We start from the raw sequence: 27,401 nt of genomic DNA, 5'->3' as shown, positions 1-27,401 counted from the left end.
CCTAAGGACAGGCTCTGAACTCACACTCAGCTCTCCTGGAAGCTGGTGAATGACTTGTTTCAATCAAGACTGCTGAAACGTTGAAGGAAAAAAAGATCCAGGTGACATTCATGAAGGGAAAACCAAAGATACATCTTGGACTTCGTCACTGGGATCATGACAACTCTATGTACTGCCTTTTGGCAGTTGGATTAGAAGAGACGTGCACAGCAGCAATCAAAGCAGTATGAATAAATTAAATAAACCCAAAATAAGGCCAAGAGATTAGTGCTTGCAACTGATGAAAAAAGCAGTAACAGCTTTACAGAATTCAAATATCAGCTTTTGAACAGCTTCTATGACTGTAAATATTTTGCTCTAAGTAGGTCCTTCATCTGGATGTTGGCAATATCAGCAGTAACTGGCAGGAGGTATGAAGGCAAATAATAGGAACATCAGCTTTTAAATTAAATGCAACCATAACACAACTGACAAGTATCATTTCCCTAATAAACTCATGACTTCAAGCTACTGCAGCATCAATGAGGATAGTGACAGATTAATTTAATCACCAGGATTCACCAGCTAACCAACAGAACAGGTCAGAAAAGGCTTGTTTAGGGAAAGAAAGAGCTTTGACTGTTTAATGCACTGAATCCCCAAGGCATAAACATTCAGATTACCTTCAGGGAAAGATGTACTGCAGTCACTATGTGAGAAGAGCATGAACAGGTGAACTACAGCTGAGTACCTGACCCAGCAGTTTCACATCCCAGTGAGCCCAACAGCAAAAAGCTTATGCCTCTGTTTCAGGATACTTCAGGTATTCAACAGTCCCTCCTATGCTTTCTTTAACCTCTGGATTGTAAATCTGAACCACCATTTCCCAGATCCTTAAAACTGTTGGACTTGATCTTGGAGAGCTTTTCAAACCTTAGACATTCTATGATTCTTATGCTATCTGCATTATAACAGAGTAAATCAGGTGCACAACTGGTGTTGGACTGGCTATGCACTGGTACAAATAGAAGCCACCTTTCCCATGCACCCTCAGCTGTTCTGCAGCACTTGGGGAAGAAGTGGGGAAGCTTGGGCTGCCTGTCCTTGGACTGCTTCCACATGTTCTGCACGTGCTTCAGCTCCACTGCCCTTACTGTATATTCCTGGTCACCTTCTTCATCGAGAGAGTTGGTCACATAGTCCAAATCTCAAGGCACACAGTGGCAAAATCCAAAGCTACTCATGCTAGGAAGCCAGGAGCCATTCAGAAGGCTCCAGTGAGTCCCATCCTGTGGTTCCCCAGCAGGTTCATTAGGCAGCAACCTGTGCCATGCTCTGTGGCAGCTGTAGAACACAACACAAAGGGATCAGTTCCCTCCCCGACCCTGCTTGAAAGACCTAAGTCAGATAAAAAGGAGTCATACAAATGTCAGTAAAGCAATGAAAATGAGCCCTCATTACTGCAAATACTTGCTCTCTGTGCATCCTCTGAGTTGCATCTTCTCAAGTCTACTGCCTGGAACAAAATATTTACTGTCAGCATTTCCCTGCCAAGTCAGAGCTGGGAAAAGCTATCAGTCCTGTTTTGTCTGGTGCATGGGCAATACAATTTACAGCTAACATGCAGTACTGAAGCAGACAACACCAGACCCTGAGCCAGGGCAATGCAGTGAGGTTCCACTGCCTTTCCTAGGACTTGGTATCCACTCAAAACATCCCCTGCACATACAAAGCATCTCCATCTATCTTTCTTTAAAATATAAATTCCCTAGGACTCACACAGAAGAAATTGCTTTGGCTTCAAAACAAAGAACCATAGATTTAATCCTTTGTCTGTGAGTAAATATACATAATCAGTAACTCACTCGTAAATCAGTATTTATTTTTAACTTAAGTACAAGTTAACATTTTAAACAGTATTTTAAGAACCTCTACAGAAGTCAATGGAGCTACAGCAACCTACAGCAGGAGGTGACATGTCCCTTAAAATTCATTTTTAGCTCCTTTTGAGATTGTTTTAAACACTGTTTTTTTAGGTTTTTAAACACGATGTTTTCTGTGACCTTTTTCTTTTTTTAAAAAAAAAGGCATGCTGTATAAACTCTGCTGGATTTAAGTTTAAAATATATGTTAACCTGTGCACACATTGTGTGGGATTTAGTCGTGACTGGTCAGGAGGACTTAAGATCATTCTGTTGATGCCAACAGAATGCTGGTTTAACCTGTCAGGGGATATTTAACACACATAAAATGCAGAAATGTGGTGCCCTTGTCACCTTCAGACTCACACTGCCAGCCCAGCTCTGCAATGCAACAACAAATGCATGGTTGATCTTTTCTTAGTCCTGCTTCCCAGTCCCTTTACCAAGACAAGTGGGATTCTTCTGTTGACTAAGGAACACTGTTCTGTACTTCCAAATGAGTGTGTGCAACGTCTCCACAGACAGAGCAGAACGGAGCCCATGTCACATACAAATTAACTCAGTTCCACAGGGGCTATGCTGTGACAAGCTCAGCAGTTCTGTCATGTCTCCCTCTCTCTTCTAGCACTGCACTAGCTGAAAGGAGCCTTGCCTCTGACCAGGACTCATTCCTGAATGCTAACACAGCCTGCTCCTATTCACTGGCTGACAGCCCTTGGACACTGTCAGCTCACACCTGTGCAATGTGATCAGGAAAAAAGGAATGTGCACATACTCTTGAAGAAGGGAGATGTGAGAGATGCAGTCAAAAGCCCACAGTGTATTTTTTGGGCCCACCAGTGCACTGGCACTGGTTGTCTGGAGAAGCTGTGGCTGCCCCATCCCTGGCAGCATTCAAGACCAGGTTGGATGGAGCTCTGAGCAACCTGATCTAGTGCAAGGTATCCCTGCCCATGGCAGGGTGTTTGGAATTAGATGATCTTTAAGGTTCCTTCCAATCCAGGCTATTCTATGACTCTGTGATCTTCCGAACTACCCTCTTCCACTTCTGACAGAGCTGTCTTCTCTGGGCACTTAAACACCTGCAAGCTTTTGCAGCCCTGCTGCTGGGGGACATCTGGATGCTGTGGGGAGAGCTGAGACCAGGGCTGGGGGTCTCTGCAGCCACCAAGAGAGCTGCATCCAGAAGCAGAGCTCTCAAGTGTACCGAAAATGAGGAGTAGCTGTGGATATTCCAGGTCACAGAGGAGGTACGCTGGATGGCTGAGATGAAGGTGGGAGTACATATGAAGAACAAAAGAAAAAAGCTGGTGCCAACACAAGTGAGAACAGAGGAACAGAAGGAATAGCTGAGAGACCGACTGTTGAGAAGGACAATATATTCTTAAATAGAGAGAAAGAATGACAGGGAAAGGAAAGAGAAAGCAACTCATGGACAGGAATAGCTAAAGATTAGTTTCCTTTACAGGTCACTACCAGCCTGTGTAGGCTGTGCTACCCTAGATGTGGCACGTCCTCTTGATTTGGGGTAAAAGCAACAGTCACAGATGAATCCTTTTCCCTCTTCTGCTGCAAAGCTGTGGATGAAAACAGTTTGAGTACATCAGCAAGACTGTTACATCTATGCAGCACTGGCAGCATGGGTGGAAGACCTGACTGCAAATCAGTTTTATCCCAACTGCTACAGGCTATATGGGTTGCTGGGAGCTGTACCAAACTGATCATGTATCACTATGGATTAGTCTCAAGCAAAGAAATGGGAACAGAAAGTGAAATACCTAGGGTTTATTTTTACCTCCCAAAATACACAGTTGCCTCCAAGTGAAATTGATTTCCATGAACTATTCCATCTACTTAGGCCTAAGTGAAAATGACTCTCTGGAAGCAACTAATAGGTTTTCCTGCCCTGGAGCTAATGATATCTCACAGTTATTTTCCATATACTGCATGCAACTAAACCTGAAGTTTTGAACAGGTATTTTTCACACATAGCAGAAAATCACTCACATGATCTGATGTACACAGCTGGGGTGTCTTGAGTTTCCTGCACTTTAGCATATCACAAGGAATGCCTCAGTACTAACAAAATCCCAAGAAACAACCCAAACTGCATTTCTAAATTATCACTTCAGAAGAGGTTTTCCAAGCACCACTGACTCTGTTTAGTAGTCAGTCTGTGAAACAGCACAGAAAAAGTAAACACTTAGCTCACGATTTCTCAAGGCACAAATGACAGTGTAAACACCAGCACAAGGACCTCTCACTTTGAGTCTTGCCTTTGAATTTCCAGGTCAGCCTTTGGTAGGGACAGGCACTGGATTATCAGTGCTTATCTGTTAGCTAGTGCCAGCTGCTTTATGCTGATTTCCATCCCTTCAGCTGGCAAAGGCAAGAACATCTGTATTAATCATCATTATAAGGACTGAATTTAAAGTGAGACATTAATCTACTAGTAGCAATGCCACAGAATGAAAAACGCAAACGAAGACATCAGTACATGTCAAGTTTTGCTGTCCTTACCTAGGATATGAATTTAGTAAAAGAAGAGATGACTTTTTCTCTGTACTGTAACGTCACAGACTAAAACAGAAGGAAAACCAGAGTTCTCTGTTGCTTCCTTCTAGTACTTCCTTTGAGTTTCTCACTGAAATTAAAACCCAGATTGCCTTTGCTTTCCAATCTTAATATAGAGTAGCTCATCAGGGTGAGTCAAACCAAGAAATCTGCATATATATCTCTATTATACTTGTATTCTGCACAGAACATATGCCCCAAAGCAGTATTTCCTTTCCATTTCCATGAAAGTTGTGCCTCAGTGAGTACTGCAGAGTGAGGTCCCCAGCACAAAGTGCTTCCAGTCTCTTCCTTGACTGCTTTAACCTTGAGATGCAAATGCTAGGGGAAAAAAGGAAAAAATCAAATCCTCCTTTCCTTTGTCATTCAGCCTGGCTGTGGCTCCGAGCCGTCACAGGGAGCCTGTGTACTCCTGAATGCTAAATAAGCTCCCAGGCTATATACTTTCTCTCAGAGGAACATAAAAAGAGATCTCACTCTGTGCAGGGCCACGTTGGCATGGCAACAGGGAAAAAAGGAATCAGCAATGCCTGACACTCCTCACAAGAGCAGCAGACTTTGTGTGACTCTCATTTTTCTGAGTGGTGTGATGGTACCTATATCCTCTCCATCAAAGGTTAAATGTGTGCCCAGTGAGGAAGGGTCCACATACAGCCTATGTGGTGGCAGGACTTGCCTCCATTAGATGGACCTGGGGAACCCTTGTGCCAGGCTTACCTGTCCTTAGCCAAGGCTGGAATGCACACCAAGCACACACCTGAGCTTCCACAACAGGAAAAGCAGAGGAAGGGATCTGTGAAGCACAAGGCTGACCAGGTTAATGACCACACTTCCAGGCACAGGGCAAGGGGCCTGGAAATGTGGCAATGCCCAGCAGCATGTTCCAGGCTCTCACCTAAGAACCTCCTGCTTCCCTTTCAAGGTGACTTTGGAGAAGAAGTTGACCTATCAGCTCTGCCTGAAGCAAGAGAACTGTGTGCCTGCAAAAAAAGGCTCTGTTGTTTAGTAATAAACCTTACTCTAAATCTTCCTGACCTCAGATCCAAACTGGAATGGAAGACAATATGCTGGCAAAGTCCCCAGAAATACCACCTTCCAGCTGCAATCACAGAGACCTCTGCCCAGTGCCAAATATTGCCCAGTGCTCCTGCATATCCTTTATGTTGCCATCCTCGGGATGGAGATCATGATGATTTCCCTGGAGACATGACAGCGATGAACCACTGAAATGCTTCATGTCCACCTCTCTACAAGGGGCGGAACTGAGCCCAGCCCTGCACAGGGCTGTGCCAGCTGTCCATGGATCTGCCACAGCCCTCCTGGCAGACCCAGGGTAACTCTCTTCATATCTGAATGCCATTTCTCCTGACCTTTACAAGTCCTGCCTACTTTATGTAATTCATAAATCCATAAGCTGTCTCCTACCACATGCCACACATTTCATACTCTGAAAAGGACTTCAGTACTACAGGCCACAAATCAGAATGTGGCCTCTGAACACAACTGGCCCACCAGTCACTCTTCTGATGCCAGTGCTGGAGGGTCAAGATATGAACAGCAAAGCCTGCATTTACAGCCCACATCAGAGCAGGCAGCCAAGCACAGATGGCAAGGAGGGAGGACAGAGGCAAGCAGACAACTGGGACACAAAGCAGAAAATTTAACATCCAGGATGCATTCAATGCTTGACAGGATACTCATCCTTCTGCAGTCCCCCAAGAATGGCTGCAGGTGTTTTTAAAAGGCAACTTCGATAAATGGTGCCCATGGAATACAGCCTGAATTAGAGGTGTGGTTGGAACATGTTATGAAAGATATTTTCTCCATAGCCCAGCCTCATTGCTCCTCATTGCATTCTGAGATTGTTATCAATTATGTTTTATGGGAACACTGACAGCACCAAGTGAGTGCTGGTTGCCAGGCCAACACGCTCTCACTTCTTAAGGAAGCACAGCTGCTTGTGCAATTCCCTCTTATGATGCTCATTTGTAACAAGAAAACACCAAAGTGAATCAAAATATCAGGGAGCCCAAAGGAAAGGGCTAGTTGAGGCCTTCCCTTGGCCAGATGCAATGTTGATGTGGTATGATGCAGGGATTTCACTGTAATGGTGTTACTGCACCTGGCCTGAGATACAGTTTTCAAAAGCAAATCTGAACCACACACTCACAAAGGATCTTAGGGATAAGAGAGACTGATATTCTCTGCCTTTCTGACTCCCAGCCAAGGGAGTCAACAGCACCTGCACACTGGGTTATCTCACCCCACTCCCTTTCAGGCAGTACTTTTTGTATGTTTGCTCTGCCCAAAACTGTGTTAGACCCTCTAATTCCTACCAATACATTTCGATCACTGATTTATGAAGTCACAAGAGGAGGTGGGAGGGCAGAGCCAGCCCCTCAAGAGAGGTTGTGGTTGGACAAAACAGTGTCTTACTGGATTTAGTGACTAATAGGGCCATCCACAGAAAAACACACAGAGACTGGTCTCTATAGCAGTTATCAAATATTTTAGAGTCAGGGAGAACATAACTGTGGGTAGGGGATGTGTGATGGAAATTCTGTGCCTTCATTCCTGGTCCTCTGCAGAAGGACAACTGAGAAGGACCTCTACAGCTTAACAGAGAATGGTAACGAACCCAACATTTTCCACATTTTCCAGCATTTTCTCTGCAGCCTCACCTATGCTGTCTTCAGCACAGGTGAACATGTCTATAATATTCCAGTAACGTGTCCCAGAAAATGACACTTGTACTACGCTTCACACACAGAAGAAAAGTTTCGAAAGCCCAGTATGTTCATCTGTATCTGTTAGTACTGGCAGAGGTGATGGTGCACAGTAATTACCGTCACATTTCCTGGGCAAAGGGAGCAAGATCAAAATGCCTAATTAACAGATTCTTTCCCGTGGGAGCCAACAATGACATGGTAAGATGTTTTCTTTCATCTCTGTAAAATAAATAACAGAAATGGGATAAACCCAGCAATCACATTCAGCTCTGAATGTCAATGATTTTGCATCCTTCTGTGCATTTTGTCTCCATTGCTCAAGATGTGGCTTGCTGAAAATGCACATCTGCCAACAAGACTGGGAGTCTACTTTTGGAAACAGGCATGCTGGGAGCTTGTTGAGGGGGGCTCTGGTAACTCCAGGAGGGCTTGGGCAGCAGCAGGACAGCCAGTGCCAACAGTCGAATGAAAAGGAAAGCTCTGAGAAAGGATTCCTGTTGGAAAGAAAGACTAAAAAGGCCTCTGTACAAGAAAGGCCTGTTTGTATGTTTACTGGCAGTGCCATCAGAGTACTATCACTTGTATGGCAAAGCAGAGAAAGGAAATAGAGATTAAATGAGATGTCACTAGCTGGGGAACAAACCATTAGCACTCCATGGGACCAGGCTGTGAGTGCATTTCAGCCTGGAAATGATGTCATGTGCTGCAATCCTGCTCCAGGCCCAGACCTGTGGGGCTGAGGGTCCTGAGCTGGCACAACTATGCACCATGGTGATCTTCTAACAATGCAGTGGTGGTGAGGGCTGTGAACAGGATCCTCTTTACCTGGAGACTGGCTACTACAATTCAACAGTATGTGGTACAGTCTGTTTCCTTGACACACAGCCAGGTGGATGAAACAAGCACAATCACTACCTTCAACACTTGTTTTTTTGCATAGTCAACCTAAAGGGGCTTCCCACCCCTGCTTAAGCATTACTGGTTATGCCAGGGAAGTCGTTCAGATTGGCATTCCCTACAGCTTACTGAAATATGCTTAAAGAGTAGTTGGTCACAGGTATACATTTGTTGCAGATGTCCATTTAGTCTAGCTAAACAAAGTCTAAAACAAAGGGCTTCATTAGAATAAATTACATTCAAAGCTGAAATGTGATTTGTCCCTTCCCACTTTTCTCTTTGGTTGTTCTCTGAAGACTGTCCTATTCCTGCTGTCCGAATACCCTCCCCTCTGGAGTAATATTTGCCATCATGCAAAAGCTGTGTTGGCTCTGGATGAACAAATAAAACTGAACCTCCACTGTCCTTACATTGTCTTCCAATTTTTCTCATTTTTCCCCTGTCAGCTCCTGCCCCTGCTTTACTCCCTCACAGTTTTCATCTTGCCAGCTCTCAGTCCTTCACCTCTCTCAGCTCTCCTGCTGCTGAGTCCGTTTCCCCACGTTCCTCATTCCCTTACTCCTCCCTCAGCTCAATACTGCCACTTCTTCATTCCTTCTCATGGGCCTAGAGCTCCCCCCTCTTTCTGTTTCACTTACAGTCTAACACACACCGGTCTCTGGGTTCCCCTGGCCACCAAAAATCCAAACCTCTCTTGTGGATCTGTCATGGGCTCCCTCTCATCCACCTTTTCCATGACTCAAGAGCCAGAAGCGCTCAGCCTGCAGCTGGTCTGCTGTGGTGCCTCAGGAAGCCTGTTAGTTTTCCACAGCCTCTTTGCTTTCCACATAGTTTGGGTACCCTGCCAACTAATGAAGGGCTCAGTTTGTCACTCTATAGGACATGTTACTGTCCTTAACATTGTCTGACACCAGGACACAGACACTGTCCTGATGCTCTGGTAACAGGATTTCAGGAAATGCTTTCCCTTCATCTGTCAAAAAAATAGTCAAATAACTGTGTGGGTAATCCAAGCCCCCTCCAATTACAAACCTGAGTTTGCTGTATAATGAGGAAAGCACTAAATCAGTTGAGTCACTGTACATAAAGACATATTGTAGAAGATGGTTCACAATGCATCTAACTACTTTTATCCCTAATTATATAAATTTGACTGCTTAGTCCCTACATTACTGTACAGAACAGACGCATTTTAAGTGTAAAAGCTCAAACCTTTGCAGATTGATGTTCCTTGAAATTCAAGTAAGATGGATTGTGTTGAATTGCTGGTTCCAGAGCAGTACAGACGCGTGCTGCAGTGCATCTGTAAGTGCCCCTCACTGCTTCCTCCCAGTTAGCTGACCACAACCTTCCAGTAAGCAAAGAAAAGGCTGCACTCTTGTGTTTCATTGCAAGTCTAATATATCCTGTGCTCTACCATGGGGTTCAATCTAGAACTTTCCTTGTCAGCCCACTTTCAGAGTGAGTTTCTGAGGATTACATTATCACACCCCCTTTGCAGCACACATCTCAAATGACATGCAAATGTTTGGCTTGGCAAAATATACAGATCTCATCCTCCACTCTTAATAATTCCAGATTTATTAAGAATTCTGGAATTCTTAATAAGGAAAAATGCTCACCAAAGATGCTGTGTGTGTGCAAGTGAGAAGAGACACAGGCAGGTATGGACCAGGGAGAGCACATGGAAACTCGGTGGGTCTTGGGCTGTGGGATGCTGCAGAGTGCACATGTCTTCAGGAGCATGTCAGAAACAGCATGGGACCCGTGGCTGGCAGAGGTACAGGGCTGACTTGGTCTGCCACGGGCTTCCCAAGTATATACACAAATTTATATGCACAAATGCATATAAAAAGGAATAGCTGCTTTATTGCCCTTACTTATATCACATTGCTAACAGATTCCTGCGTGCTATGCCAAAAAACCTGGCCTATTCTCTTTGACTTTGGTGGCTGCCGGATCAGGCCCTGAGGCTGTCCTGTCCATAGTGCTGTGCATTCTCCCACTTTCCCATCAGACCATTTGAAAGGAGGGCATTGATGTGTCTCCATAATGCTGTCATTACCAGCATTATACTGAGACAGATCAATCAAAGGCAACACAACAGCCAGATTCAGAGGATTCCAAAAATTGAGGTCAGACTGAGTAACTCTTAGACAGACGCCTGAGAGAGACACACACATATAAAGAAAGGCAAATTTTAACTGTGCAAATCTAAAAATGTCACTTGCAGTGATGGATTGGATGTATTTTGGCAAGAACTGTACTTCCTTTCCCGTTACCACCCTGCATTAGTGTTGGCATAAGGTGCCTTTGTCCTGATGGCCTGACTCTAATCTTTGCCTTAAAACAATTTCCCTGCCAATGTATGTCCTGCTGCTTTGCTGTGCCCTGAGGAGACTATTGCACCCCTGCAGAATACTTCTCCCAAGGAGAGGCTCATTTTGTGGCTAAATCCCAGTTCCTGGGTCAGTCAGGTGGTGGAGACCTTTCCTAGGTGAAACTCCTCAAAATGTACCAGGGATGGGGTGATGGATGGCTGGCTGGGAAACCCCTCCTTAAACTAGTGCTCCGCTGCACATGAGCTGGTTGTTGCAGTTGCTGGGGATTTATGGACTCTGACATGAAGGCTGAGAATATAAAGATTTCCCTAGGTTACAGTGCTGGAACTGCACCAGGGAAAATCAAATTCCTGTAAATCCACTTTCAATCTCAGCTTCCCGCGCATTTTCTTCTCAGCTGTTTGGAGATTTGCATTATTGACAATTACATGTATCAGAGTGGCATTTAAAAACCCTTCCTGATACAACACCCCACTGCAATTAAAATTTGCAAGCAGACTAACACAGCAAAGATGACTGAATTTAGTGATGAATGACAATCTTGATTCCATGATCAAACTCTTAATCAAACACCAAAAATCTAAACATCCCACTTCACAAAGTATTGAGCACATCCAGGTAGTAAATACTAGTGTAAAGTGGCACACATGCTTTTATCCCTTTCTATCACTACAATCAGTTGCCAACAGGTTTCTCCTTAAAAAAGAGAAAAATTATTAAAAATATATCTTGAGTATCCTACAATGGTTTACATTGCATTAATTAAATGTGGACTTAGCTAGAATGTGAGAGTGCAGATCACAAGTTTCCAGAGAGCTAGGAATTCATGCATGAAGGCAAGCAGTTCTAGGGACTTTTCTGGTGCTCAGGGAAAAAAAAAGGTGTCATGAGACAGGCTATATTAAGACTCCCAAACAAAAGCTGTATGCATTGACAGTAAGTCCTTACACCAGAGATCTTGCAATCTGAGCAGATAGTGAGAAAAAAAGCAGGGGAGGAGGAAATGAGGCCACAAAGATGTAACTGAAGCAAATTTCACCCAGATCAAGAGTAGTCCTGTTTCCTTGTGGCAAGCGTGTGTCCCCAGTCCTGCTGTCAGCTCTAGACCACACTGCCTCATTTTGTCTTGTTCTGCTGTTTACCTCTTGCCTCAAAAAGCAATGTGAAAATACACTCCTATAATGCCTACTGAAGGCCAGAAGTGGATTCCTGCCTCCTCTCAACCATTAGCTTCAAACTGAATTAGATTTCTCTCTGATCATCACTCAGAACCTGAGCTTGAGAGAGCCTGAGAAGAGCATTTCTCTCCTCCCTTTCTAAGTATATGAAAACTGTCTTCATCCTGTAAAGATATTCCCACTTCTGCACATGTACAAGGGAAATTGTCCAACACTGTGTGAAAAATCTGTGGCAAAGATGAGAAATGCATTCGGTCCTCACCCAGCTCATATCAGCCCCTAAAAACTGCAGCATCTTACCTCTCCTACTTATTTGCTAGCTGAGCAGAGCATAAATTTGGGTTACAGCAAAGAGACAAGACCTTGTTATTCTCCCTCAATCATCAGCAGTGTGTTCACCTGAATGCTCACACAGGAGTTTTTCTACCCTTGGCTTTCAAGGTTTGGCTATCTACAAGAAAATATTTAAAATCTAAACTTATATACATCTAGCAGAGATCTCCAGTTCCAGCACAGTTACTTATAAAATGACTGTAGGGTCCAAGAGTCTTACAATTCTCCAGCTGCTGAGAAATTATGGAGAGCATCGCCAAATGCTGTCAATAGCCAAAAAACATTGCTAGAAAGATCTCTTTAGCATACATGAATGGGTGCAACAAGGGCAGTTGCACCTGTACAAGAGAAATTCTTGCCCTGTGCATTTGGGGTTTAAAATGGGAACTCTGCACAGAGAGAATTAGTATTTAATTCTAAAATAGGAAACTTGCTTTGCATATTTCATTTTGACACAGTCAAGCTCATCTTTTATTTCTGCAAATAATAAGTGGCATCCTAACAATCTTACATAGTTGATGAATAGAGAAAGTCCCAGGGAGAATCTAGCCCGATATGGTTGGGCAAGGATGAATAAATACTGACAATCAATTGTGGTGTTCCCAGCAAGATTGAGCAACGCATTGTTCTACAAATAGTATGTGGTTTCAAGAAGGTGGTGTTTACTTGTGAGCAGTACTAGGACAATTCATCCTTTTTGCACTCACAAATGCATGAGCCATCCATGTACAACAGTTGGGCAGTTTCCTACTCCCGCCTAGCCCAGAAGAAATGAGCAGCTGCTCTATTCCAGTGTGTTGTCTTATCCCTAGAGAGGCAATGCTGTCCCATTGACCAGATGGATTAAGGCCATTGTTATGCCTTTCCTGAAGCCTTTTCAGAGCACTGCCTAGAATCCTGGGTAAGGATACAGGCTGTGCAAGCCTAGATGAAGATGCAGCCCTTGCTGTGAAGGCCTAGTGCCCTTCCAAAGCACACAGCCCCTCATGTGGGCTCACCCATGCCCCAGGGCACACTGGGCTCCACGTAGACTTTCCCCTTTGAGAATTATCCAGTGGTCTGCAGAGCCCTGTGTTCTGTGGCACGGCATTGAGGTGCATTACCTGCAGTCTCCCTGTCCCCTGACGACACTTCTCCGTTGATCCCATTCTCTTTGGTCTGAGCATATGTCCCCAGCTGCTCATGGCCACCCAATCTCGGCCCCTCGTCGTCTTGGTAGGGAAATCCATTGGCACTTCTGGCCAGTCCGGCACCTGCACCACCCTGATCCTTAATTTCAGGTGAATGTGGGTGTGAAGAAGCCTCTGTTAGCTGACCCGAAGTCCAGTGCGGTGCCTTGGATTCATCTTTCCTATCCTCCGCCATGGTTCCTTGCCTTCACCGCTCGGCCTGCAATGACATGAGCAGGAGAGATCAGCTCCAAGGGGGTAACTGTGCCCCTGAGCATCAGGTAGTGACCAGATGCAGCACAGGCATGTCACCAGCAGTCCTGCTGGTAAATTCATGTCCAGCAGATAAAAGAGCATTTAAATGCAGAAGTGACTCTGAGTGTTTGTCCTAGACTTGAGTGACCTCATTTAAACTCAAAAGAAACCACCAGCAGTAAAAATTATGGATCAAGTCCACTTTGACTCTCATGTGTCTTGTAATTATTAGACCCAGTTTCTCAAGGGCTGCCCTGTTGTTAATCTGATCTTAACTCATTAATTACAGCTAAATGTTGACCCACTTAAAGGTAAGTGAATCTCATCACAGTGAATGATACCTTCCCAGGGCAATAATAGGAAGAACTGGTAAAAGAAGTGAAGCTGGTGATGCAGTTGCAGAGGGCAGGTACTCGTCAATCACAGAAGGACAAGGCAACGTGTCCTCTGCAGCACATGCAATCTGCCACTTTCCAAGACAGAATCCATGTCTGAGAACATGCACTGGGTTCCTGAACATAGGTTAGACCCTGCTTACATTCCCTTTGACTTGCTGTTTTGAAACCTTTCACACTCACTCCCTGTTGTCCCAAATGGTCCATGAGGAACAGCTGTTTCTCAAACAAGCATTTGCATTCTCTTATGACCATCAGTACTCATACACAAACAAAACAAATCATTATTTTCTACTTCATATATATTTCATTCCTGTTGATTAGCTCTCATTTGTCCACGCCAGGAAAAGAAGCCACTGCACGAGCCATAGCCTTTGGATACTCCTCAAACACAGATAAATGTAACAGTAGTTCCTCAGTATGTAAATCTAGTAAGGCAACAAAAATCATAATCTGTGTTTTGATGGTAAGAGAACCTCTGGGGAAGGAGAGGAAGGCTTGCCCTGAGATAGCCACCTCAAAGTGAAAACCAGCAGGCCTTTTCCAAAAGCACTTGCCACTTCTCTTTTTCCTGGGAGAAGAAAAACACAGAAATAAATCAGCTGAACACAGTCAAGCAGCCATGTTATCGCAGAGGCTGAGCAGTCTAGAAAAGAAGGCACAAACTGGATAGTGCATATATTCTTAAGACATTTAACAGAAACCAAACAAACCAGAAAAAGAAACTGGTTTCCACAAAGTCAGGTCAGTTTGCAGAAAACCTCTAAACATGAGAAAAAGCTATTGTTATTTGCCAGGTAATAATTCACAGTTGATAACTCCCCCCTTTCTGGTCAGGTATTAACATTTAATAATAATGGCTTTAAGAGCTACTTGAATTTTAAAAAAAAAAATCATAGTGCATCACAAAAATTAGGTTTCATTCACAGTACGTGACTTAAACAGTAGTTCCACACCAAAACAGGAACCTAATAACTCTTTTGGCTCCTGGTGAGATCAGGTTGTTTTGGGAAGCATAGCTCTGCCTGCTCTCACCCTGGCCCAGCACCATTCCCTGAGAATAACCAACTGCATAAGGACTGCAGAAGCAGGTGAAATTGCACCCAGGGTTTCCTCTGAGTTGTAATGACGATGGTGGGCTGAGCAGTATCACAAAGCAAGGAGATATGCCTCAATCAACCACAGAAAGAGTAAACCCCTTTGCCTTCCCCACCTCATTTATCCCAATGGGACATTCATCAGTGAGACATTCTGCATGTACTGCCAGAGCCTTAAAGCAGTCATCTCACATCATACCAGGAAAACTGAGCTGAGCAAAGGCCCTCTCCTACATACCCTCTGCATCTAGGTCCGTTTACTACAGGACACTAGAGAATATTTCTGATCAGAGCCTTTCCAAAACATGAGGCCATGGCACAAACGTCTTCCTTTGACTAGGAATGAGCAGCACACATCCAAAGCCATCAGCATCTGGGATCTGAGGACAGAACAGAGACTGTTCTGGGTAAAAAATGAGACATTCTTATTTATGTCCCTTGGGAGGCTAAAGAAAAAGAACAAAAACCCCCCCGAAAAACTAACCAAAGAAAAACCCCAAGTCTTAGCTCAAGGCTTCCCTCACCAACCCAGTGTGTTTTGAACTTGACAGCAAGCCCCAGGAGCAGGATGAATGTGTCCATCAGCTTCAGCAGTTCTGCCCCTGGGTCACCCATGAGAGAGCCCAGAGCTGCAAGAGGGACAAGGGAGGGTTATGCAAAAGCCAAATGTGGGGAATGTCATTTTGAAAATCACTGGGGCAAATGTAATGGCTATACCCCACCACCACAGTCTGGAAGCTATTGTCCCTGAAGTGCCTTTCCTGGGTTCCACGTAGACAGCCCCTGTTTCACTTGAAGCTCTTGAGGAAGGACACTCACATCCTCATTATGGACTATGTCACAGAAGTCCCCTGTGAAAGTAACAGAAGTGCTTTTATCTTTAAATATAAATACAGTGGGCAGACTTCAATGAAAGCTGTGTGTATCTCGAGGCAGAATTTGGCTCAGTATTTACAATAGATGGTTAGAGAATGAAACATGGATGAATTCATTCTTGACTCTGTTATTCATCAAGTGCTCTCAGAGTTTGGTAGTAGAGACAAAGTGAGTGAGTCACACACTGTATCTTTGTACCCAGCAATTTAGCTGAGACTGAATCAGTATGGTCTGATCCATCCACAGCTCAAGTTCAAATCCAGAATACCCGGGAGTGCTTTGCACCATCAAGTGAGTTGTTTTTCTGTCATTTCATTAGCATACCATGGAAGAAAATAAATCAGGTAATTTAAATACTGATAGAGAAACACCAGGAGTGGACAGACAATATGGCAGAATGTAAATAGTGAGAGTTATGCATTAAGAAGAAACTTGAAATAGTTTGGACAATTTAGGGAAACACTATATTTCAGGGAAGGAAAAAGTTTCTCCTATGAGTATCTTAGTCTTTGCATCAACTGCAGTGAAGGCTTTCCAAAAATCTGAAAACAAGGGACAGTCAGTCCTGTAAAGTGTCATGTTGCTTAGTTAAAATTAATTTGGATCTTTATGAGCCTTTTCTCCCTACTCTTTACAGCAGAACTTCATTATTAGGGAATACACTGCAGCAATCTCACAAGTACATTCTCACTCTTTGCCTGCCACCAATGAGACGCTGGCCAAGGCAGGTGCTGGACCACAGCAGAAAGGGTGGTAATACTCACAGGCAGTACCAGCCTCGGCTGCACCAACACCCAAGCACAGTCCCTTACTCCAAAGCCATCCTGGCCACACTGTGCCAATATGTCTTGGGACAGGTTGTGTCAGGTACATAGCATGGGATTGTGGTAATACTCCTCCCCTCAGGATGCTCTTCACCTTGAAGCCTGATCAAAGCCAGCTGTGCCCATCAGTAGGAATGGGGTGGGAAACGCCCCCTCCTTCCAGAGAGTTCAAGCAGGTGCTGTTGAGCACCACAAACCACACGGTGATACCAACCCACATCTGTGGACCTCCCCAAAAGGCTTTTTCCTTGTCCAGATTGACATGGAGGATGCCACTGAAACCCTGGCCATTCCCTGTCCAGAGACATCATGCTCCACTGGTGGCGGCAGCAGCAGCAGCAGTGAAGAGATACTTCACAGACCTTAAGTTCTTGTAACTCAGGCAGTACATTGAGTGAACAGCACTGTGGATCTGAAACTGGACATCTTGTCTTCTAACTAATAACCTGATGCAGAAATAATGGTAAAAACTAATTCCCTCAGCTTTTTTGGCCATTTGAGAACTGTGTAGAGACAGAAGTTACTTAAATAACTTAGAATTAACACAGAGAGAGACAAACCTTGAGGAGGATATGTGGTCCAACTTTTTCAGACACCCTATACATATTTATTAATCCATATGCTCTTTAATGTGACACCAGCTCCTACTGCTGTGGTTAGGTTGAACCAAGCCCAAATGCTTTCAACTCTATGCACAGCAAATCACCCACAGCAATACAGCATGAGGTCATGATATGCAAAACCGAGGATAATGCTGATTTAGACTTCCTGTCATGCTATCTGTCCTTCTATGTATTTCAAAGGTACATCTTTGTGAATCATCTTAGCATTATAATAGCATTGCCTTTGCACATAACAGATTAATTTTCTCAAATTTCACCTTTTAAGACAGCAGAATTAGGCCGATACTGAAGGATTTTGCAAATAGCCTGCCCTCCTGCTTCAAGCCATGGTTTTACCTGCTCTTGTATCTATTATCCCATTCACAGGGAAATGAGGTTATTTGATTTCAGGGAAGCTAATTCACCAGCTAAGAGAAACAGCCACCATGACACACAGAGGAAATGCTACAATTCCAGTTCAGGGGAAAGATTAACTTTGGAGGTTCGTGAAGAGACAACAAAAAGGAAAAACAAACCCTGGCAGATCCTGAGTGCAGTGGGAGGGAGAGGGGAAGAAGAAATTAAGATGTCTTCAAAATGAGCTACACTACACACAAACAGGGTGCAATCTAACTTATACCCCTAAATAACACAACCAAGAAAAATTCTTGTCCACCAACTGGCTAATTGGGATAATGGATCAGAATATTAAATATCATGCACTGTGGATTAAAAGGCCCTCAGGTAATTTGCCATTAAATTTAACTTACTGACAACCTATGTTTAGAAGAGCCAAGGAAAGCAGGTAAGTATCAGGAGTCTGGAATAGAAACAACAGGAGACAGAAGGTAGAAATGTGGATGGAAAAATTCCAATAACCTCCTGCCACCATCGAAATTCTCCTCCAGTAGTATGGAGTACCCAAACCCTACCAGTGCTATTGCCTTCATGGACTCTCCATGTATTAACCAAACATGAAAGTTAATTTTGGAGGCTATGAACACATGAAGAGCCTTCCAGATGCATTTCACTCCTTCATTTCAGCTAACCTGCATCTTCTCTCAAATTAACGTGATTATTTTCAGATGTGGTGTGCTTCACACTGATCAAAAAGAATGACAGAACACAGCATGGATGGTGAGAAAGTCTCATGGTGTCTGACAAGGATCATGTCAACTTCCCTCTTAGAAGGCTCAGTTGTAGTTCAGAAACCACAAAACGATTAACAAAAGTTACACTAAATGCCTAAGTGCTGTAATTCTAGTAATATTGTAATTATTAGAAAGAATTATACATTCTCTCCATGGGAGCCACTTTACCTCTCAAGACTAACAAAGGATGAACAAGTTTCTCTGATAATTTATAACCAATAGAATTTATTTCTTCTTTGCCTCCTGCTTATTATCTTGCTGCTAGATCCGTCTTTCTTGACAATATAAGGAAGACTAACTATCTCCTTAAACACGACCTTGCAACCATTAAAAATGCAAGTGGTGCTCATCTCCTCACACGTGTGTGTTTGGCGGGTTTTAAAGGCTCTGCCATTTCCACACTGCAAACAGTTAGTCAGTAGCCATGTATTCCTTATGGACAATCCTTCTGATTGTGCCTTGGATTACGAAATGGATAAAAAATAACAGATGGTGCCTGGACCAGAGGCTGAACAAAGGAGGCTCACTAGAGGAAGGCAAAGAAAATTTGCCACAATTTGCAACCCTGCCAGAGCTGAGAATGAGGGATGGCTGCAGCCTTGGGAGCAATGGATCAGACTTGCAGCACTGGCACAGCAGAGACAAGTCCTCCAATCCAGCCCCTGTGACAGCAGAGATTTAAAGCCCTCTTGTTGCTCCTTGTGATTAGGCTGGGCAGCAGGGAAGGCAGGCAGGTGGGAAGGGTGGGTCACGCTGCTGCAGAAGCAACACAGCTCCTGATGAAGGGGAATGTTTCACAAGGAGAAGTGTGAATCTGACCAAGACTCCTGTTCTGTGCTGAGTTACAAACCCTGCCTGGTCAGGTGGTGCACTTGCGTGCTGTACAAGAGGGATGAGATGCAGCATGTGTTGCACTTCTGTTGGTAGGAAGCAGTTTCATTTCTCTGTGAAACACAGAAACAGGTACAAGCACGAACGTTTCAGTTGTTACTCCTTCCTCCCTGAGGAAGGCGTTCATTTCTCTGGGCTGCTAAAATCCAGGGTGCACCTGAGCTGACCTGCCATTGGATGTTCCCCTCCAAGAGATGCAGTTGCCAAGCATGAAGGGCTGCCCTCACTCCTATGCCCAGGGACTTCATTAACTTGCTCAAGCTCCAGAAACACAAAAGTGGGTGTCCTTCTCTCTTGCAATGGTGAAATCATGGTTCTATCAGTTTCTAACTGAAAAAAACCAACACAGAGGTCACTACTTCGAGCTAAGAAGAATCCCTGTACACCCCATCCTGCTTCAACACCACCCCATTTTGTCAAACTGTTTTTATCCACAGTGCTGCATTTTTACACTATTCATCAAGCACCCTCACACACCCCCATCTATCATAATCATAATTGCTTCCAGCAGGAGAGAGGAAAGGCATTTTAGCCAGTGAAGGAGATGGTAACCATAACAACAGCACCATGACAACTGTAAGTGGTAACTGAAACATGAAGTAAGGCAAAAAACTTATTACCAATAAATTTGGTCCACAATAAGGATGGCAAAAGCATTAAAGAAGCCATAACAATCAGTGCAGGTACCAACAAAAAGAGACACAAGTGTCTCTGGATGAAATTGCACACAGTACTGCACATTTTAAGATGAGGCACCATGACAGTCTTCTGATCAGTCAAGAGAGAAGGCAGTTCCTGCTCAATCCTATCTGAGATCCCTCCTGCCTCAGGGAGCTGGAGGGGCTGAAGGATAGAAGGAGTGCTGCCAGGATGTTTCATAGCAGCTCCCAAATTTCTCAGAGGAATCTTTTGTTTCTTCAGGACTCACTGAAACAAGTCTTGAACAAGAATAGGGTTGCTCCCAGGGGAGCATCTCAGCCTCCGTGTATCGGTTTTTCCATCAAGCACAATTTCAAGTGGGTACATTCAGCCCATGCACTTTGGAGAAGGCATTGCAGTTGGTAGGCTTGTCTGAAAACAGGAGGCTGTGCAGCCCTCAGCACCCATCTAAGTGACCCATGCCAAGGCTCTGACTTCAATCCTGGCAAAGAAAAAGATTCACCAACACTTGCGGCTAGATCAGCCTTTTAACCCCACTGCAAAAGACACTGAAAAAAATACCAGTAACAAACAGCAACAGCTCCAAGGGCTGTAGCAGGGAAAGTTATTTGGAATATGATCAGACAGTGAAACATTAAAAACAGTGGCCCTCTTCGGGCTTTTACGGGGGAGTTTTACAGGACTGCAGAAAGTGGCCACACTAAGCAATGGATCTTTCCCCATTTGAATCCTTCATCACCCTCTGCACAGCCTTCCTCTCCTAACCCCCTTGCCTTTCAAATTGCTGGAATAATTTAACTGGAAATTAAACCTTTCTACATGGTAAACTTTGGAGATTTTCAACTCTATAATGAAATAAACACTCAACAACTCAGTCCTTATTTATACTTTTACAGTCTGGTTTTTTGCTATCAAAGTAATTATAAAATAGTTGCCCCACTTATTAAAAATAACAAATAATTTCTCAAAAAGCTAAGAAAAACAGAGGAAACCTTTAGCTTAAGGAGGTGATCTTAAAAAGGAGATTCAGATAGCATGCAGGAAACCTGTCTCTAAAACAAGAAACTTTTTTTCCTCCCCTGTATTTCCCTCTTACCACAATCACTTCAAATCTCAGCAAAAAGACAGCTGAAGATCCATGACCACCACCACAGCTGAGCTGGACAACGGGCTATATAAGACAAGGCTGCTCAAAATACTACTTAAATCTTCATCATTCAGGGAAGAAGTAGAAAATGTGATATAGCCATTCAGATAGGGGAAAAAAGACAGAACTAGTAGAAGTACTCACAAATACATTACAGTAAAAGCACTGTCAATGCTGCCAATGTTTCACGAGTTTGGCCAGCTGAGACCTTGTCAGAACCAAACCCTGGCTGGCTAATAAAAATGAACATTGAATCCTTGGTTTTCCTGCCTACTGTCACTTCCATTACAATTTTTAGTGCTTATAAACAGCTGAGACAAAAGTCATTGCCTGCTTATTTATTGCACAGGTACAGAAGGTGACCACAGCACACATGACACAGTTTATGATCTTCTAATTCTCAGACTCATATTTTCAAGTCTGTTGTTTGATAAAGTGCCAGCCAAACTGTATGTCTGCCACAGCTCCTGCAAACAGGTCACACAGTCATGGGCTTCTTTTGCTCTCAAGTAACACTTATCAGTACTTGTATTTGGACAGGGCCTGGTAAAGGTAACCCATGAAAAGGCTAGAGTGAAATTTTGAAGGTGTTTTTAACTCACACTGACCTTGCTAAAACACACTGATTTGATGTTGCATCTCTTTTCTCAGGAGACTCCATAAAGGTAGTGAGGAATTAATTATGCTATCATATTACTTGCATATTCTTCACATAGGACAAGGCTTTGCTCTTGCAAGCTGCAGTGGAGCGACTCAGCCTGGACCATTCAGCAGAGAGGTGCAACAAACTTGTCTGCTAAGGAAAAACTCACACAACAAAATATCACTTATCCAGAATAAGCACTTTAACTACACTGGCACGTCTTTCCCTTCTCTGCATACATGAATTACTTTAGCATTCCTTATTTCTTCCAGTTTCATCAAGATCTCGTCAAGCATGACACATTTACACATGATCTTAGCTTTATTCAGTGAGCTTTTAATTAGAAAAAAAAAGCTGCCTCTACAAATGCATCTACGTTGTTTTAATTTTTCAGAGGTCCTTTGGAAACTCACCCCACACCTGCTACAACACAATCTTACACAGATGCTACCTTTGGAAACATCATTATGTTGGATACTACAAAAGGTAAAAAGTACGTCCTGGGCTAATTTCTGGCAGATTCTTCCCTATAAATGAATGCAGGAGAACCAGCCCACAGCACGGAACACAGCTCTTTGAACCCTCTCCAGGGCTATGAACCAACACAAAAACAGGTAGTTTAGGAACTCCAGGGATAGACTTCCTGATCCAGCTGTCATCCTAACTTAATTCTGTCCTTCCATACGTTGAAGTAAAGGAACGCACTCAATTATTCCATAACTGACCAAGCATCACAAAGATGCCAATGCTAAAATGAGGTTTGGAGATGATAATGAGAAAGGATCTTCAAGGCCAGGTGCTGCACCCAGTTTGTTTGGGTAAAAATTCTTGTACCTGTGAAAAAAGTTTCCTCCCCAGGTCAGAGGCAGCAGATTATTCCTTTGCTGAGAGTGTTTTTAGCTTCACTTCCCAAGACTCAGACATATCAGGCAACCATGCCAGGCACACAGTGGAAGCAGAAGCATCTTATTGTCTACCACAGGCATTGTTTATTCATGCTGAAAAAGAGCCATCAGATGGAAGAAAGCTTGTGCAGAGGTCCCTCCACCAAGCATTGCTTCAGCATCTTTGACTCTCAGTTTCAGGGTCGGGAAACCTTATGGCAGGTTCCAAGGAGCCCCTTACAGCCAACCAGAGTCCATGCTTTTAGCTAGAACACCAAACTTCTAACTGTAAATAAATAAATAAATAGTAATAAGGAGACAAAGGATTGGAAAACTAATTGGGAGAGAGGTTATTTGCAAACTCAGTCTGCTTCTATATTTACACCAAACTTGGGAAACTAGCCTAGCTAGTGCAAGAATTTTCTTTCCTAGGGAATGCCTGGACAGTGATTGTTGTGCTACAAAACTTTGGTCAGAAGTGATAAGATTATTTCATACCTTCATAGTATTTTCTAACCAGTGATGTTATAGATAAAGGACTTCTTTTAACTGAAATATGTATAACTTAAAAATATGCTGTCCATCCACACTCAGCCACCCCCTGTAGAACCCATGACTGTATACCCATGAAAATAAAACAATCTCTCCCTATGTGGAAATAAGAATACCCAGAAACCTTTTGTGCTCTAAATGCAATCTAAATCACAATATTAGAGATATCATTTTATCATGTGGTAGCTATACCCTGTCAAATCTTTATTTAACCAACACAGAAAAGAAAATAGAGCAGGCAACCATTTCTCCAGGCTATTCTGCACAGGGACAGGAAGGCAAGGAGGACAGAGACAGAACTGAAGGAATCTGAAGCCACAGGAGCTGATTTTGCACCCCTTGCTTTCAGAAAGGGATTTCCTTCAAAAGGGTTTCAATTAGGATCTTGGGATGTACACTGAAAGAGAAGGGGGAATTTAGATGCCCCAGTGTGTATTTTAACTGCAGTGATATTTTAAAGCTTAATTTTTAATTCCCTGGGTTCTTGAATTAAGAAAATTAAGGTATCTGAAGCGTGAGGAGGAATCAGCTCACTGAGTCAACTCAACCTTTCTGAAATCTTAATTGCAGGACTTGCTGTCACAGTAAGACCCGTTTCACAGACTTATTTCCTCCCAAGTTCCCATGAGTGTATGCAACTACCTGATTCTTGCTACAGGTTGGGTTTAACCTTGTTCTGCTGTCACTTCTGCTTTTCTTCCCACTCTCTGCCGAGGGGCTGACATTACGTCTGTGAAGTCAGTGGCATTCTCCTGGGATAAAACAAAGAGTGAGTGACTTTGTGGGAGAACAAGCCCAGGAACAAGGAGTAGAGAAGGGTAAGAATGGTGCATTGGATGAAGAAAGTGCATGTCAAGAATTACGTGACTGATGAACAAATTCAGTAACAGGAAAAAGTCTGGGCTAAACCCAAGCCATGGGGCAGAGCATGTGTCATTATAACCAAGAGAGACAGCCAGGGGGAAGGAGGAAAGCTGGGATTTGCCATCTTCAATCAAACCATCCTGTCACAAGCAGTGACCAGCATGAGCTGCTCCACATGCAGAGGGAAGATCCACAGACTTTCAGTCTCACATCAGCATGGTCTCAATGGACAGTCTCTATCTGGTGACACAGACCAGGTGATTTCCATCGCAGCCAGGTGCCTACACAACTATGAAGGTCCAGATCATCATGCCCTTTCCAGTACTAGCACTGCATACATGTGGTCATTTTGGCCTAGGTAGGCCTTAGTTTTAGTTAGGCCTTAATTTTAGTAGGCCTCAGTTTAGTAGGCACTGATAGTGTTACGTAGATTAGAGGGGACAGGTGTCACCTGACTTGGGCAACCAGAGATATTTCATACCAGCTGACGTCAACATAAGTATAAAAACAGTCCTTGAAGGTGCGATAAAAGAGGCCCAGGCCAATTAAAACAGCTGGGATACCCCATGATAAATCAGAAAACATGTCAAAAGAACAAGATAAGTCCAATTAGACCAGCAAAAGTTGCCAACAAGACTGGTTTGAACCAGTTCTGAGCAAAAGGTAAAAAGTTCACAGGAGGAAGACGACTTACTTCATCCCTAAAGACCCCCTAAAGACCACTACCCTAAATTACCAGGAGGAACAGCGCAGGTGCAAGAAGGAGTGACATGAGGCAGAGAAAATGGAAATCAGTTTTTGAGACTCATTATAATAGCCCTGTCTTCTCTCAAAAAATAATGTTTATGCATGAAAGAAAAATAAATATGTATAACTTACTTGCATATAAACCCTTTGTTAGCTCAACCAGGTGCGCATGTTTTTGGAGGAGTTATCCCCCATGTGTCCTGGGCCAGAATAAACGTACCTTTCTATAACCTCACTGGATTATAGGGGTTTTATTCCACAAAACACGTGTGTGGGTTTTTTTAGCCACTCTTCTGCAGATGAAATTGGTCCTCAGGAAAGTCTGCAGCAAATCCAAGGTAGCAGGGACTGCTCTCTCTCTCTCCGAAGGTCAGGACCCGTCTCGCAGAGCTGCTGATGGGGCCTGAACCGAAGGGAGCTCCAAGTGCCTCCACCAGGCCAGCAAATGGGGCTCTTGCCCACACCGCAGCCTAAGCTGCGTTCCAGTTTTGTGTGTTAGTATTTTCAGCTTCAAAGAACTGAAAAAAAACCTAACAGCATTGTATGTAGCACAGCCAGTGAAGACAAAGGGAAAGTAAATCAAGTGTGGCAAAAAACCTGGGAAAACCTCTCTCCACCCCCACCCCAGCTTCCCAGTGACCAAGTTGGAATGCAAAGCAAGTGACCACCCTTTTGTTAGCTGGTAGTGGGGGGTTGGGCATTAGCTCTGAAACTTGTGTTGGTAAGACAGAAAAAATTCCACGAAAGGATTTGAAACTGTACAATAGGTCATGCAGATTTGGACTTCCTAGACATCAGAGCACTGATGGACACAGAAAATCCACACATGCATTTAAGTGTTCAGGTGCTTCTGATGTATTTTTTAAGAGGTATCCAGGATCCAACTTATGATTCATCTTGAATTTCTCTGTAATTCTTCTTTTGCAAAGTCTTTCAACAGTACTAATGACGATGTTACTTTTAGACTTTTTAATCACTAATCACAAATGAAATAAAGTAGACCTGGAAAAGGTACAGAGAGCTCAAGGAGGATGATAAAAGATCTGGAGAAGCTTCCATGTAAGGAATGACTAGCCATGCTATGACTCTTCATCCTGGGAAAGAAGGGAATGGGATACACATTTACAAAAAAATGTGCAGGTGTGCAGGGGGAAGATAAACAGAGAAGAGAAAACAAATAATTCCTCTCTCCACAAAGAGATATGGTGCATCAAACAGAACTCGCTGGTGGCAGGCTTCCTGCACATAATTGGTGATTCTTTCCACTGCAGGGAATTACTCTGTGCAGAAGGTGGTGCATGACAGAAGTTTACATAGATCCAAAAGCCAACCACTGAATTTTTCTTTCATTAATTTTCCCATGGTTTCTCGATCTGAGAGCCTTTTTGGGGAAAGCAATGTTTTTACCATACAAATAATATGTAGCTCTAATGGAGATTAGAAGCTTTATTTCTTCTTTTAATATTGAATTCAAATATTGTGTGGTTTGCTGCCATTTATTTTTAAAGGAAACCATTTTCCATCAAGTGTGATGGAATGTCACATCTCCTCTCTGAGCATCACAATGTTTAACAAATTCTAATGAAAATACACTGTATGACATAGACTGTATTGCACTGTAATGAAAAGCACCTACCATTCAGCCAGACTAGCAAATGAATAGCTTTGCTGGTCTGACGAGTTTCTGTCTGAAACAGAACTATATCCCAGACATGTGCTGTTCCATATCCTTCTGCTGATGCAGCAAGAACAGGCTGTGCAGACCACACCTTGCCACTTGTTTGGGGCTGATTCACTACTGGAAGAAAGGTGGTGCCAATTTTCAACCTGTTCTGCGCAATCAACTTGATCACCTCAAGCTAAAAATCTACAGACAGCACATGGTGACACTGAGCTAATGATTAGGTGGAGGACATCAACAGGAAGATCAGCTGAGACAAAGTGTTCTGGGGTAGGGGTAATGCTGAAGAGGTAAAGCACATGAGCAGCAAGGAAGACAGATGGCCCTTCCAGAAGGACCTGATTATGTATCCAAACCCACCACTTGTAGGAGGTCTGGGGAGATACTGTATGTAAATGTTTTATAGATGAGATGCTCAGAGCTGCAACAGCATAAGCAAAGTCTTGTATGTTTTCTTTTACATTTAGGGCAAGCAGTCTGAAACACATGCCCCACCAGTGACCTCAACTCTGACCCAGAGGGACTGTCTCTGGTTGAAAAGATGATTCATTCACTCTGCTACAAGGGTTGAATGAATAGGCAGTATTCAGACTGCAGAACACTTATCACTTGGGATTCCCTCAAAATTTAGGTCTGACATGACTGGGTCAGTAACCATGCACTTTTATTCCTAGCTCCTTGAACAGAAATGTCTCCTTGCATCCTTCAGTGGCTCCTGCAAATTAGGTCGATTTTTATGGCTTGCTAATTATTACTGCTAGACTTCTGCCGGGCTTCAGGATGAAAAGTAATGTATTGCTGAAAGCTTAGGGCACAAAACTTACAGAATAAATCACTGTCTGTCTGGCAGCAACAAAATCCAGCCACGGCAGCCACTTCAATATACACATCTGGATAGTGCTGAACTTTATTTGTTTCAGAATGGAAGGTTTTGTTCTGCTTTTGTTGACAGACCATAGTACAGACTGTCAAAAATTCAAAAAGAGAAAAAGAAGTAACTGTCACGAAT

General features: G+C 43.5%; 1 protein-coding gene across 45 annotated transcripts in view; it reads right to left on the bottom strand.

Moving 5' to 3' along the window:
- Positions 1-27,401, bottom strand: part of MAP2 (microtubule associated protein 2) — a 224,578-nt gene that overhangs the window by 62,751 nt on the left and 134,426 nt on the right. For 43 of the 45 annotated variants that reach the window (XM_071562691.1, XM_071562707.1, XM_071562712.1 and 40 more), the window contains one exon: positions 13,058-13,343. In XM_071562691.1, coding sequence (XP_071418792.1) covers positions 13,058-13,319 — 262 coding nt within the window. In that variant the 5' untranslated portion in view covers positions 13,320-13,343. Of the gene's footprint in view, positions 1-13,057; positions 13,344-23,742; positions 23,853-27,401 lie in introns of all 45 variants that reach the window. The other 2 variants (XM_071562690.1, XM_071562696.1) reach the window with 1 other exon arrangement.

The sequence above is a fragment of the Pithys albifrons genome, chromosome 8 (genome assembly GCF_047495875.1).
Source record: "Pithys albifrons albifrons isolate INPA30051 chromosome 8, PitAlb_v1, whole genome shotgun sequence".
In the NCBI taxonomy this organism is placed as follows: domain Eukaryota; kingdom Metazoa; phylum Chordata; class Aves; order Passeriformes; family Thamnophilidae; genus Pithys; species Pithys albifrons.
This window is presented reverse-complemented; position numbering and strand designations above follow the sequence as displayed.